At 39.8% G+C, this 12,247-nt stretch overlaps 2 protein-coding genes across 6 annotated transcripts in view; one reads left to right on the forward strand and one right to left on the reverse strand.

Moving 5' to 3' along the window:
- Positions 1 to 6,256, forward strand: part of aopep (aminopeptidase O (putative)) — an 89,158-nt gene extending 82,902 nt beyond the window's left edge. For both annotated transcript variants that reach the window (XM_005918977.3, XM_005918979.3), the window contains exon 18: positions 4,996 to 6,256. The gene's annotated coding sequence lies outside the window, so the exon portion shown is untranslated. The remainder of the gene's footprint in view (positions 1 to 4,995) is intronic.
- Positions 6,257 to 6,353: 97 nt separating this feature from the next.
- Positions 6,354 to 12,247, reverse strand: part of fancc (FA complementation group C) — a 32,439-nt gene continuing 26,545 nt past the window's right edge. For 2 of the 4 annotated variants that reach the window (XM_042219491.1, XM_042219492.1), the window contains exons 13-15: positions 11,073 to 11,247; positions 10,110 to 10,322; positions 6,354 to 7,598 (exon numbers count right to left, since the gene is read on the reverse strand). In XM_042219491.1, coding sequence (XP_042075425.1) covers positions 7,437 to 7,598; positions 10,110 to 10,322; positions 11,073 to 11,247 — 550 coding nt within the window. In that variant the 3' untranslated portion in view covers positions 6,354 to 7,436. The remainder of the gene's footprint in view (positions 7,599 to 10,109; positions 10,323 to 11,072; positions 11,248 to 12,247) is intronic. The other 2 variants (XM_042219493.1, XM_042219494.1) reach the window with 2 other exon arrangements.

Below are 12,247 nucleotides of genomic sequence, written 5' to 3' on the forward strand. Positions count from 1 at the left end.
TCCCTGCTCTGTGTTCCTAAACCCAAAAAGCACAACCCTTAAAAAGAGAAGGGTGGTCTCTCCCTGTCTTTTTTTCAAGTTCTTTTCCCCCTCCCTGCTCACTCCCTCATTCTTTTCTTCCCCCTCCGGTACATGCCTCTGGAATCCCTCTTGATCCGCTTAATGAGGGGCATATCGCCGGGTTAGCCGAGCGTGGCGAATGGGAGACGAGGAGAGGGGTGACCAAGGAAATAGTACGAGAGAGAGAGAGAGAGCAAGGTTCTACAGGTCTGAAAGAGACAAACAAGCTGAAATCTATATATATATATAATAATATTATATTATAAGTATATTTATTATATATATATATATTATATATATTATAAAATATATATATATATTATATATATATATATATATAATATTATATTATAGTCTGAAGGCAGTTATAGGTTCACATTGGACTGGAGCTGGACTTGAGGATGTAACTAGAGAAAATAAGAGTGGAGCTCTTGTTCTTTCATGTCTGGGCTGTGAGGGTTCCTGGCGTGCTGATTTGTGACTTATGATAAAATCACATTGCCAGGGATTACCACACAGCCTTGACCCAGTCGGCTGCTATGGCAACCACAGCCCCTCCTATACACATACATAAACACACTCGTCCTCCAGAAACTTGTGGGGGGGGGAACAAAAAAACAAACAAAAGAAGACTTGATTATCTGAGTGTGTGATTGTGTTTGAGGAGCTGGTGATTTGGAGGAGAAGAAGGGGAAAAAAGGGGGAAAGTGTGATGAAGGAGCTCATCACTGCGGCTGTTTTGTAAGAGCGCGTACACGTCGGACAGGTTTTTGTATCCTCTCTCCAGCCAGACACAGAGCTTAGCTGATTGGTGAACAGTGATTGATTCCCTCTTTGTTCACAGTGGCTAAGTTCTGCACCTGAGGAGAGCATGACCCAGACAGGGAGACAAAGAGGAGACGACAAATGGGTGTGGGAGGAAGAGAGAAGAAAAATGTGCCACAAAGTTTTTACAGTGGCGGTTACGTGCGTGTGTGGACAGTTGGGCCTAATTTTCCTACTTCAATTATCAAATGTGTGTTTATACAACACTCCCTTCCCCTTCTCTGTTTTAAGCCGTTTTCCCGCTCATTGCTTGATTGTTCTGCATCTTTTTGCACCTTTTTAAAATTATTTTAATTTGTTTAAAATCTCATTTCACTTTTCTTTTTCCCCTTATCTCACTGCTTTTGCTCTCAATAGCTCTCCTCTTGCATGTCTGGAAAAACTTTCCACTGAGACGACCTCGCTCAGAAGAATTAAACACGCAAGCACCCCCTTCGCAAATTCAAAACACTGCGCAGGATTACTAATGAGCGCCACGTTTCGCTCTCCTGCTTTGCCTGTTGTTCTTTCTCCTCCTTTCATCTTTCCCTCCCTGCTCCGTACTTCCACCCCTCTGCTTCTATCTCCTTTTAGTTGCGTAGTAGAAGAGATAATCCTGCAGATGATGCCAGTTGCACGCTTTATAGTTCTAGAGAAGGTGAGAGTATCTCAGGAGAGAAAGTGTACTTGAGGTACTAATGAGGTCTGGGGAGACCCAAACTCTGCTTAATGGTGCCGACAGATATTTCATCAGTCCTTAAGCAACGGCTACCATCATCAGGCTCATCACCATCGATGCAGCGTTAACTACACCCTCAGCATATTCGAGTACTATATAATACAAGGTAATGATATGATTGAAATCAAGACTTTGGACTCAAAAAAGTGGCACAGAATTGATGGATGAAATGAACAGATGTAAAATAAACTATTAATAGGCCATTGTGAGACACTGACTTAATACTTCCTGCAGGCTATAGGTGAAAAAAATGAATTTAAGCCTTTCTAATAACCCTCAGAGCCTTTTTTAAAAGTCTCCACTCAAGGTGTGACGATCAGGTGACCATAAAACTTTAGACATTTGATACATTTGAAGACTTGCTTTCACCTGAAGCACGGTTTCATGTTTCAAGTTTTCCCGTGTGAACATACTGCATAGAAACCTGTTTGGAATTAGCGTGTAACATGGGTTTTAGATTTGGCGTCTTGCTTTGTAAACATTTTTTTGTAAACATTCTGTGAATTGCGTTGCCCAAACTCAAAAGCGGGGCTTGATACCACTCTCATAACTGCCTGCTTGATAGGAAGCCAGCAGCCAAAGCTGAACTCAGCACAGGCCTGAAAAGGGAGCGTGAGGATAGGCTGCGAAATCCTCTAAAGCTGAGTCATTCATTTTGTTTATTTACTCTGCTATAAACTGACTTTTCGGTTTTACAGGGGATTATATGAGAGAGACGGTTTCTTGGCTAGGTGCAGTTGCTTCCTGGAGTCTCCGTCGGCCGCTGAGCACCCGCAGTGACACCCTGCTGATATGCCGCCGGCGTCGTTCTCATTCTTTATATTAGGCATAAGTTAACCATGCTGCTGGCTGTGGCTTCATATCGAGTGGCATCAGTGTGAAGTCAAATAACTGTTCATTTAACTTATCAGTCATGTTGGGGTAAAGCTGGGTAACTTCTTTTAAAAAGGTTGACAGGGCCATCATAAAATCCCTTTTTCAAAAATGATCCTTTAAGAAGTTTAAGTGCCTCAGGTTTAAAACCTAAAATCACGTTGGCAGCCAAAAGTGCTGTCTGGGCATCCCAGGCTGATATGTATTGATTTTTGATCTAATCTCAGCCCGAGGAAGCAGAGATACAGAGACCCATAAAGCAGACCGATTCTCACACATTTCCACGCTGTGGAGAGAAAACAAGACCGAGGCCTCAAAGATGGAAACGCTGATAGTGATTTCAAGGTCTTTCCAATATTTTAGGTCTCCCCTTCTCTGTATTGAGTTCCTCCAGTAGATTTAATGTGGCGATATACACGTCTTATTGTTTTGTCTGAGATGGGAGAAACAAAAAAGCTGTGATCCTGCGAAACCCCCACTGATAACATGAAAAACAGGAATTCTTAGCTGGGTTACACACGCTTTGTTTCAAGCATCATGGAGAGTGCTGAGAGAAGGTTTTCTTTCCAAGTTCCTTAGACTGAGAGAAGGTTCCTGAATTAGTCAAGATAAGCTATACAAAAACAATGCACGCACGGTATGAAGCTTATCATGGACGACTATATTTTCCTTTGCAACTTCTTCCAACGGAATGATCAGTAAAACTCAGTCCTACTTCACATAACACAAAAAATAGTTATTTTGAACGGGTTATACAACAATATGTGAACAAAACGCATCTCAGAAAAATGAATTCCACAAAATGAAGTGCGCCCATCAGCTGTGCAGCTGGGCTATGTGCAGAGAGTGAATCTGACTTTATAGTTTAACTTGCAGTATAACCTCTGATCAGATGTGGGTGTAGTGTGTGCCAGAGTCCACTTTTTATCCAGCTAATTGTAATGCAAATCTATACTATTCTGGACCAACGGCTCCCTCATCAAAACAGTGACAGATGGTTGAAAATGTATTTTAAAACCGGTCAGTCTTTTTGGAATAGAAGCCGTGAGGAGGCATTACAGCGCTCTATATTAACAACGAGAAAATGGCGGCTAAACGAGGATAGATGTGTGAATTAGAAATGAGGGCCATGTGGAGCCTGCCATTTTTAGACCTATATTTAGGGCCTGTTAAAAGAATAATGACCATCAAAGGCCTGTAAAAGAGAGGAATTGCCATCAGAGCCCGTATCCAAAAGGTGATTTATTACACTCTAATGGGAAGGAAATGGTCCTCTGCACATCAAAGGACAAAGCAACATTGTATAAAGAGACCGAAAATAAACTTATTCGCCCCACAACGCCCACATTTTCTTCTCCTCATGCATGTGAAACTCGACTGATCGGCTGTTGAACATCGAGTGTATTTCAGGGAGTTGAAGCATTGAATTCCATTTCAAAGGATAAGCAGTTTGAACCAAGTACAGATGCTCATCGCAAGCAGGGAGTGGAATGTGGATTTGATGGGTTTAAAATGTCTATTTTTATGATCAGACTCTCGAAGTACCCTTGTAGTTTTTTTCTTTGAATGTCAAAAATGTACACTTAATTTGTGCCAGCTCCCACCATCTATCGGTGGCCTCGCTGACACTTGTTAAGTTTCAACCATGCGAGCCGCAACGTTCAACAGCTGGGGAAATCCAACAGTGTCAGCTGTACGGTTTTTCTCGTGGGTTTAGCAAAGTGGGTGGAACGCTGCTCGACATGCTACCTGAGTTGGAATTGCTTTTTGCCTCATTACAAAGGGAAAAAACAATGCTCGTAGCCAGCACTTGATGAGAGATGGAGTGAGAACGAGAGATCTGGGCTTGGATTTCTGTGCCTACTGAGCTGATAATCAGTCCTACAGAATCACTGGCTCAGTTCAGCAGGAACAGGAATCCAGTCCACTCACCACCAGAGCAGAACCAAACGGACGTCACATGAAAGATATGAGTTATGGAACAGTTTTGGGGGTTTAGAAATACGATCGATCCATGGCAGGACGGCAGCTTCCACACAGCAGGGGCGCTGGAGTCAGATTAAATGCACTGTATTTTTTTAAGAGAATATTCTACATCGTTTTATTAACAGGTGAAGAAATATTTGGGAGCAAATGTATTTTTAAAAAAAAACCATCTGTGTGATAGGCCTGGGACTTCTTGGTAAACCTGGCTGCAGAAAGATATTGGTTAACACTTTAAATGTACTGTTGTCGTTGTTTTTGTTGAATATTTTGGATTTTGAACTTGGTGACATTGAGAGCAAACGGAAAAATGTCTTTTTAGGATATAAAAATGTGTTTTATTTAATTCAAAATATTTTCTACTTGTATGTCCTGCATCTTAGCCAATGACACCTGCGTTGGATTCCTTAGACTAGACTAAAACCTGCATTGTGTGTTTGTCTTCACACCACATAGATAACCCGTTAGAGCATTGTAAGCATCTACCAAATGTTCTGTAAGGCTCCTGTGTGAACATATTCTTCATTTTCTTCCAGGTTGCTGACTACTGGCAGGAGGGACAGGAGTTTGGCACAGCAGCCGCACGAGAGTCCAGCACTCACCTGCTCGTTTGCCTGGATGCTGCAGAATAGCTCAGCAGTGTGAAAACCAGAGGGTTGTATTCATGCTCTGCAACTAAGGCCAACTGGCAAAGTTTGGAGCACAGCAGTTCTGTTCATTCAAGTCTAAGAAATAGCTGGTATGTGCTAGATATGTGCACAATTAGTCAGCCGGAGGCTTGAATGCTGGTATACTTGCTGGTCAGCTGAAGTAATTATTCATATTTTATTAACCCTCTGAGGACTGAGTCATCAAAGGTGTTAATCCCGATCCCCTCATATGAAAAAAGAAACAGATATTTGTGTAAAATAAGACATAATGTGTGATGGGTCTGTATAGTCTCTATTGTCTTTATTCCATGATTGCCAAGACAGCCACTTTGTTAGGTTCACCCATTCAACTGCTTCTAAAAGCAGATTTCTGATCAGCCAATCATATGACAGCAACTCAATGCATTTATGCATCTTTGGAAGTGGCGTGCTTTTTAGAACTAATTGCAACTTGGATCTCAGAGGGTTAATGTACAATGCCAGTGACTGGAAATTGTTAACCAGTAAAATTGAAAGTTCTGCACATTTTAATATATTTGGTTAATGAATAAATTGATTAACAGCTTTAGATGACTCAGTTAAACACAAAATATTTGTACGGACAACGTTTAACCTCATCCGTCAAATTTGGCTCAATTTTTTGACTGTTTGCTGATTTCCCACCAGTCAGTTAATCCAATTTCATTCTCCTATTTAAATGTAGGAAAAAAAGTGAATTGAAAAGTGAATTGTAACCCATAACTATACAATCTGTTCATTATGAGATGTTGTATTGTTGGTGTGGAAAGAGAAAATAGAAAAGAAATAATGTAATTATGTAAAAAACAAAACATATTTCAAGGAAAAGTCACTGCATGTTCATCCAAGCTGAGCTGCTGTTAGTGTCTGTTTGTGTAGGTGTGTGTGTAAGTGTGAGTCTGTTTAGTCTAAAGTCACGATTCGGTTCTTTGGAGTTTAGACTGGAAATTCTTTGAGGTGAGTAATGTTTTTCGAGTTTTTTCGGGGTTTTTTCCTGTATTGAAACAGGCAACTCTCAGGGCATTTCTACATGTGCTGCTCTGCAGATACTAACGGCAAACCTGTTTGTGTATAATTGATTTTTTGTATTTGCTGTTTATGTTAAAATAAAATGATGTTTTGTTAAAAATCCGTGTACAGCTTTTGTTTTAGAGACAAAACAGAGAAAAGCTGAAGATTAGTCAGGCACTCGTGGATGTTACACTGATTTTATATGTAAATTACACATCCGAGACACTTATTACAGCCAGGCAGACTCCATAGCACCTGGAGGAGAAATGTTGCGGCAGAGCTACAGGAGATGGGCTACACCTGGAGGGAAGCTCAGCGTGGAGGGAACTTGATGTGGTCTTATGTCCCACTATGACATGCAGAGGATAAGAAGGCGAGGAGACTTATAATAAGGTGTTTCATAACAAGTGCATTTAATTGATTAATATGAGGATGTATATCTTTTGTTTCACAAATCCAGAGCATAAAAATAACAAAAAACAGCGCAGCACTAATGTTCTGCTAATACTTAATGGTTCAATGACATTTTTAAGCGCACAAATTCCAGAAATCACTAATTTTTCATTTGAATGATGCATCATACAACAAAAACTATTTCCTGAATAATGAAAGAAGCCAAAAATTAATTCTTCTACAAACTATACATGCATAGTTTGCATAAATACATGCACATGTATTTGTTTACATTCTGTCCAACTCCAGCAGCAGTCAGCTAGTAGTAACAGTAAGTGTAATCTAAAAGCACCGTTTGCTTCCAGTTTTAAATCAAATGTGACCTAGACCTTGAGCTTTACAAACAATAAAGCTATTTACATACAGTACAAGTACATACAGAAATATCTGCATGAGTGACATTAATCATTTACATTTATCATACACTCAGCACAGTTGGAGCATGTTTTTCAAGCCAGAAACAGTAATTACACGACGATAACTGGCATTTGGCTTTCCTCCCCACAAACCTACGTCTTACAGTCGGCATGTGTAGCATGAAGGATTTATATTGTGAGGCAATTATGAGAGTGGGAGGACTCTGACACGTCGTACGAGCTGCTGCTGCTATGCAGCGTGATCTGTCACGCAGAGTGTCCTTGTGGGCCTCGGCAGTTGTTTGTTGTGTGCGTATGTCTGTGACCTGGCTCCGTTGTTTTGACACAGTCCTGTCACCGCTCCACGGTATATCAACAAGAGAGCATGGCTATTTGTTATTCTGCAAACGAGCTAAAAGCCCAGGGATGAGCGCACAGTTGCGTGGTTTTGTACAATTTTGTATGTAATTGTGCGTGTGTGCCTATTGCTCACTCTGAATGCATTTGCGTTATCGTCTTTTGAAGTTCCTTGATCCTTAGATGAACTGTGTCTCTTGATAAACAGCATCCTTCGTTTAGTCTGAGCTCCAGTGAGCTGAGAACACATGCTGCTTCATCAAGCAGACCAGACTGATCCACCACCTGGACTGACTGACACACACACACACAACACAAAAAGACACACACACACACACACACACACACACACACACACACACACACACACACACACACACACACACACACACACACACAAAAAACAGTTATTGCCGTGACTGGGCCAAAAATCATCACCAGAAAATGTCTCATGGGCATAATCATAAAGAAACCTGACTTCACGTTTATAATATGACACCAGATAATTCTTAATATTGGAACGTGTAGAAAAATCTTGTGTTTCCCACATTCACACGTAAGTTAAAGTACATGTTACATCATTAGATTTGATGCATATGAGACACATAAAAAATGAAATACTAAAATAACTTTTTAGTTAAGCAAAGAAATGATAACGTACAAGTACTTCAAAATAAAGCCTCACGTCATGCTTGCTTATTTTAATCATGACAACAGCTACAGCAACCACTGCCATTTATACATTTTGACTTTGTTATAAGTTTTATTTTATATACAAGGTATAATATAAAAAATAGAAATACAATCATGTCAGTTTATTTTATCTCCAATTAGCAAACCTAATTTTTAATATTCTTCCTTTACATGGACAGTGTTGCTGCCTAAGATGTTTTGGGGTTTAGATACGAAAATATGGAAAAAGATTATTCAAACTAAACAGCTTTTCACCTCATGGTTTTGAATACATTTCAAATACACACAGAAATGTGCATATCACACCAATGATCTACCTGCCCATTCCTGTGTATCCACCCTCTTATTGTGGAAAGCAGTAACAGGGTGGACGTTTTATGCTTAAATCAACCATTATTCCTCATGTGATGCACAACAGGCTAGCAAATGAAGACCATAAACATTATTTTTAACATGTTTATGAACCATGTGATCGGAATTACAAAAGAATATCTGTTTACACTGTAAATAAGGGTAACAGGGTGAACAGGTTATGCTTTAACGCATCTGTGAACCATTCTGAAACATGGGGAAAAAACAGTTGATGAAAGATTGATGTTTACTCTGGCTTTTATAGAGGATTTCCCTCCAAAACACTAATACAACTTACTGTAAGTCATGTAACTAGCGGACCAATAGAGGGGAGCTATCCAAAAAGACTCTGGTAAGAGTAACAGGACGGACGGACAAATGTGGGACAATTTATTTTATTTCAGACTTTAAACGTAAAAAAAAAAAATATATATATATATATATAAAAATGTATTAATAGGGGGAAAACATCTAATGTAGAATATTACTATTAAGGCTGTACAACAGTAATGAACAAGTTTGTGTTTTTTAATGACTTATATTAGCAAATGAACTTGAACTTGAATGAACGGGGGTGTTTTAGGGTATTTGTGCTTAAAAAAATAAAATAATTTTAAAAATAAATATTTTCTAAACATATAACTGTTTTCTAATAGTTAATAGTGTAAGGCAAGCTTTTGAAATAAGTATTTACCCATTTTTATACAAAACACACTCAGATCTGTGATCGGGATTGAAAGGCATTAAATACTAGGAATGATTCACATTCCCAAAGTGTTGGTATTGGGAATTAGATGTCACTTTTTTCTCCAAACTTTACACTTTTAAAGCATAATAAAGATGACAGACTTCATATATGTTTTAGAGGCTTTAAAGACCTGCCACAGGATTGACTTTGTCAAAAAGAGAATCGAGAAATATTCTCAGATGGCTGCATCTGATCCATGTTTCAACCTGTCCAAATGTCCAAGAATAGATTAGAATAGAAAAGCACTTTACTGTCACTGTACATGTACAATGAAATTGTAGAAAAAAAGACCGGTGCAGGACACTGAACCCTCCAACCCAGTAGGTTATGCAAAGTGCTGGTGTACCTACTTTGTGTGTGTGTCTGTGTGAGTGAATGAGTTAAAGAAAGTCACATTTAAAAAACAGCTGTTAACATAAAATAGTTTCTATGGACCACCACCTTCTTTCAGACCAATCGTTTGCACTCGCAGTTATGTATCTGAGATGATCCAGTGTGTCAAAATGTTCACCCTTCAGCTTGAATGGGTGGTGGGCTAAGACTGTGCTGGTGTAGCCAGTAATTCCTGGACCCTTCCACCTATCCCTGAGACCTAATTATCATTACTGCAATGACCTTGGACATGGACGTTGGGCCAGTTTGACACAGGAGCTTGCACGAGTTTGACTGGTCAACCTTCTGAAAACTAGCAGAGGGTGTGGAAGTAGTCTATAGGTGTCCCAAGGACACAACCTTGAGGGGAGAACTAGCGGGGTTTTAATTATGTATGTTTCCTGATTTAAATGGATTTAATTTGCAGAACATTCAGATCAAAAACTTGCATACTGCATGAAAGGAGGGCCGAAATGATTAACATCTTTCTCTATAAAATGGACCCTTTGAAGCATTTCTTTGTCAGTAGCTTGTATCTAAGGTCCAGCATTTCAAGCATTATGCATACTGAGCTTTGCATTTAATAAGAACTGGATGGAACAATAATCTGAAAATGACAGAAGAGAAACAGTTTTCCTCACCGCCTGTAAAACCTCTGCTGAGCCACTTGGTGGTAGCTGGCAGAAAACGGCAACATTAACCAAAAGGCTGACAGTCAATGATGGAGCAAATGATTGCTGCTCAGGTTGTGGTGAAACCAGCGTGCCCAGTGACTGCAGGCGGTCGCTGGGAAGAGGATGAGCTGCGCCTGAGAAAAGAGTGCGTATGTGGTTCCAAGCTTCTTTGGCCCGTGCCTGGTGGGAAAGATGTTTAAAAAGAAAGAAAGACAGAAAGAAAGAAAGAAAGAAAGAGAGCATGCTCAATTTCAACCAAGTCAGATTTAACGGGTCTTCTGGTGTCTTTCATGTAAAAAAATAAATGACAAACAGACTGCTAATTCAAAAATGAGACAACAAGAAAGCCTAGCAGAGAAGAACGTACAACTGTAGTAGAAGAGATGGTGGAGTCTCCAAGGGTTATGATGGGAGGCGGACAAGCAACAGACAGAGGTAAAACTCAGGCAAAGCTGGCCCAGACACTCACTGAGAAATCAATACTACATCACCCTTTCCACCCAGCCCTCTCATCTATATCTCTCTCTCCCTCTCTTCACCACTGTCTCACTCCCTCCCTCTCAGTTAGGGGTCATCCATAATTAATTCATTAATGTGTTATTCCGTTTTTTGCCCCTCTGTATTGTTTCTTTTGCTTTCAACAACAACAGACCTGCAAATAACAGACTATCCCCGATGTTATGTTGCCGAGTTATGCTGAAGCACTTAGCTGCCGCAGTGTTGGTAAAAGAAGAGAAATAGTTGGAACAAACTGGTTTTCAAACAAAGTCTATTTAAGAAGATCCCCGGTTGCCTTCTTAGTTTATAATGACGGGGCAGAAATATCTGCATCGATCAGTTCAACACTTACTAAGCAATTATTTAAGTGGAAAAATTTGGATTTCATATAACTAGATTAAAATGATTTATGCAAAAAACAAACAAACTCACCAGCTGTGAAGCTCTGTGGTGCCACCTCTTGGTGGGGTAGTGGTAGAATATCAACAGCCACAGGAAGGGATCACCATCTTCAGTCCCAGATGTGACCAGCAGCTGGACAGCCACCTGTACCCAGTGGGCACACTGAACCAGCAGGAACCAGGCCTCAAACACGTTGTGGTGCCCCCTGCAGGACATTAGGAGAAGCAGCATTTAACAGCAGAAGTAGAACCCTTCCTGAACAGTGGGTATTCATTGGGATGTGATGGATGTGATTTGTTACCGAAAAGACACTGTACCACATGAGAGAACATATATTATATGAACACATACCTCACAGGGTACAATTTCTTTTTTTTTAAAATGAATAATTCAATAGCAAACACCATCAGTTACATTAAACCAACAGTTTGTAGGATTTAGGGGGAATTGTAGCTTAGAAGAAGTATAGGATTCACGATTATGTTTAAATTAGTGTATAATCACCTGTAAGTAGAAGGTTTTTTTTGTTTTGTAAGCCAAAAAAAATACTCTTCCATCAAGTAGGCCATGTTGGCTTTATCTTCTTATGGCAGCATTTAGTACTTACTACATGATAGCTAAACCACATGCCTGACAGCTGAGAAAAAAAATGAAGGCTACAGAACGTGGCTGAGAACCAAGTAAGTAGAGTTTGTGAGGTGTTTGTCACAAGTTTTTAACAGGGGATACAAACAAGGCATTACATTGGAACAACCTATGTGCTATAAACAGGTTTTAATATCGATAAATTAAGGTAATTTGGGTGGTCTGGTTCAGTTTGTTAATAGCTTGGCACTTAATCTACAACTTAGTCTCAGTTTTTCCGAGGTATTTGTGTGAATATGTACAACTTTCCCCTCTACAAAGCCTTCCCCAAAGTCCTGGTGGAAAATACAACTGCTGACTGTCAGCCTAACAATTTATACCCAGGTTGCTTTCCAAGCATTGAAAAAAAAGTGGCCATAAAGAAGAGAAGATGGTTTGTTTGTTGTTGTTGTTTTAAATACATGCTGTCAAACTGAGATGGCAACTGAGCAAAATTATACTAAAACAATCTGGTGTTCAGTGTAGAGCAAAAAAAAAACTCTGATAGCAGGCTGTCAACTGACTCATTAGGACTTTATGAATGAACCACAACTGAGTCCCTGCCATGGAAATTAGCACAC

This window comes from Haplochromis burtoni, unplaced genomic scaffold (assembly GCF_018398535.1).
Source record: "Haplochromis burtoni strain Fernald_Lab_line unplaced genomic scaffold, NCSU_Asbu1 Contig_34, whole genome shotgun sequence".
NCBI lineage: Eukaryota > Metazoa > Chordata > Actinopteri > Cichliformes > Cichlidae > Haplochromis > Haplochromis burtoni.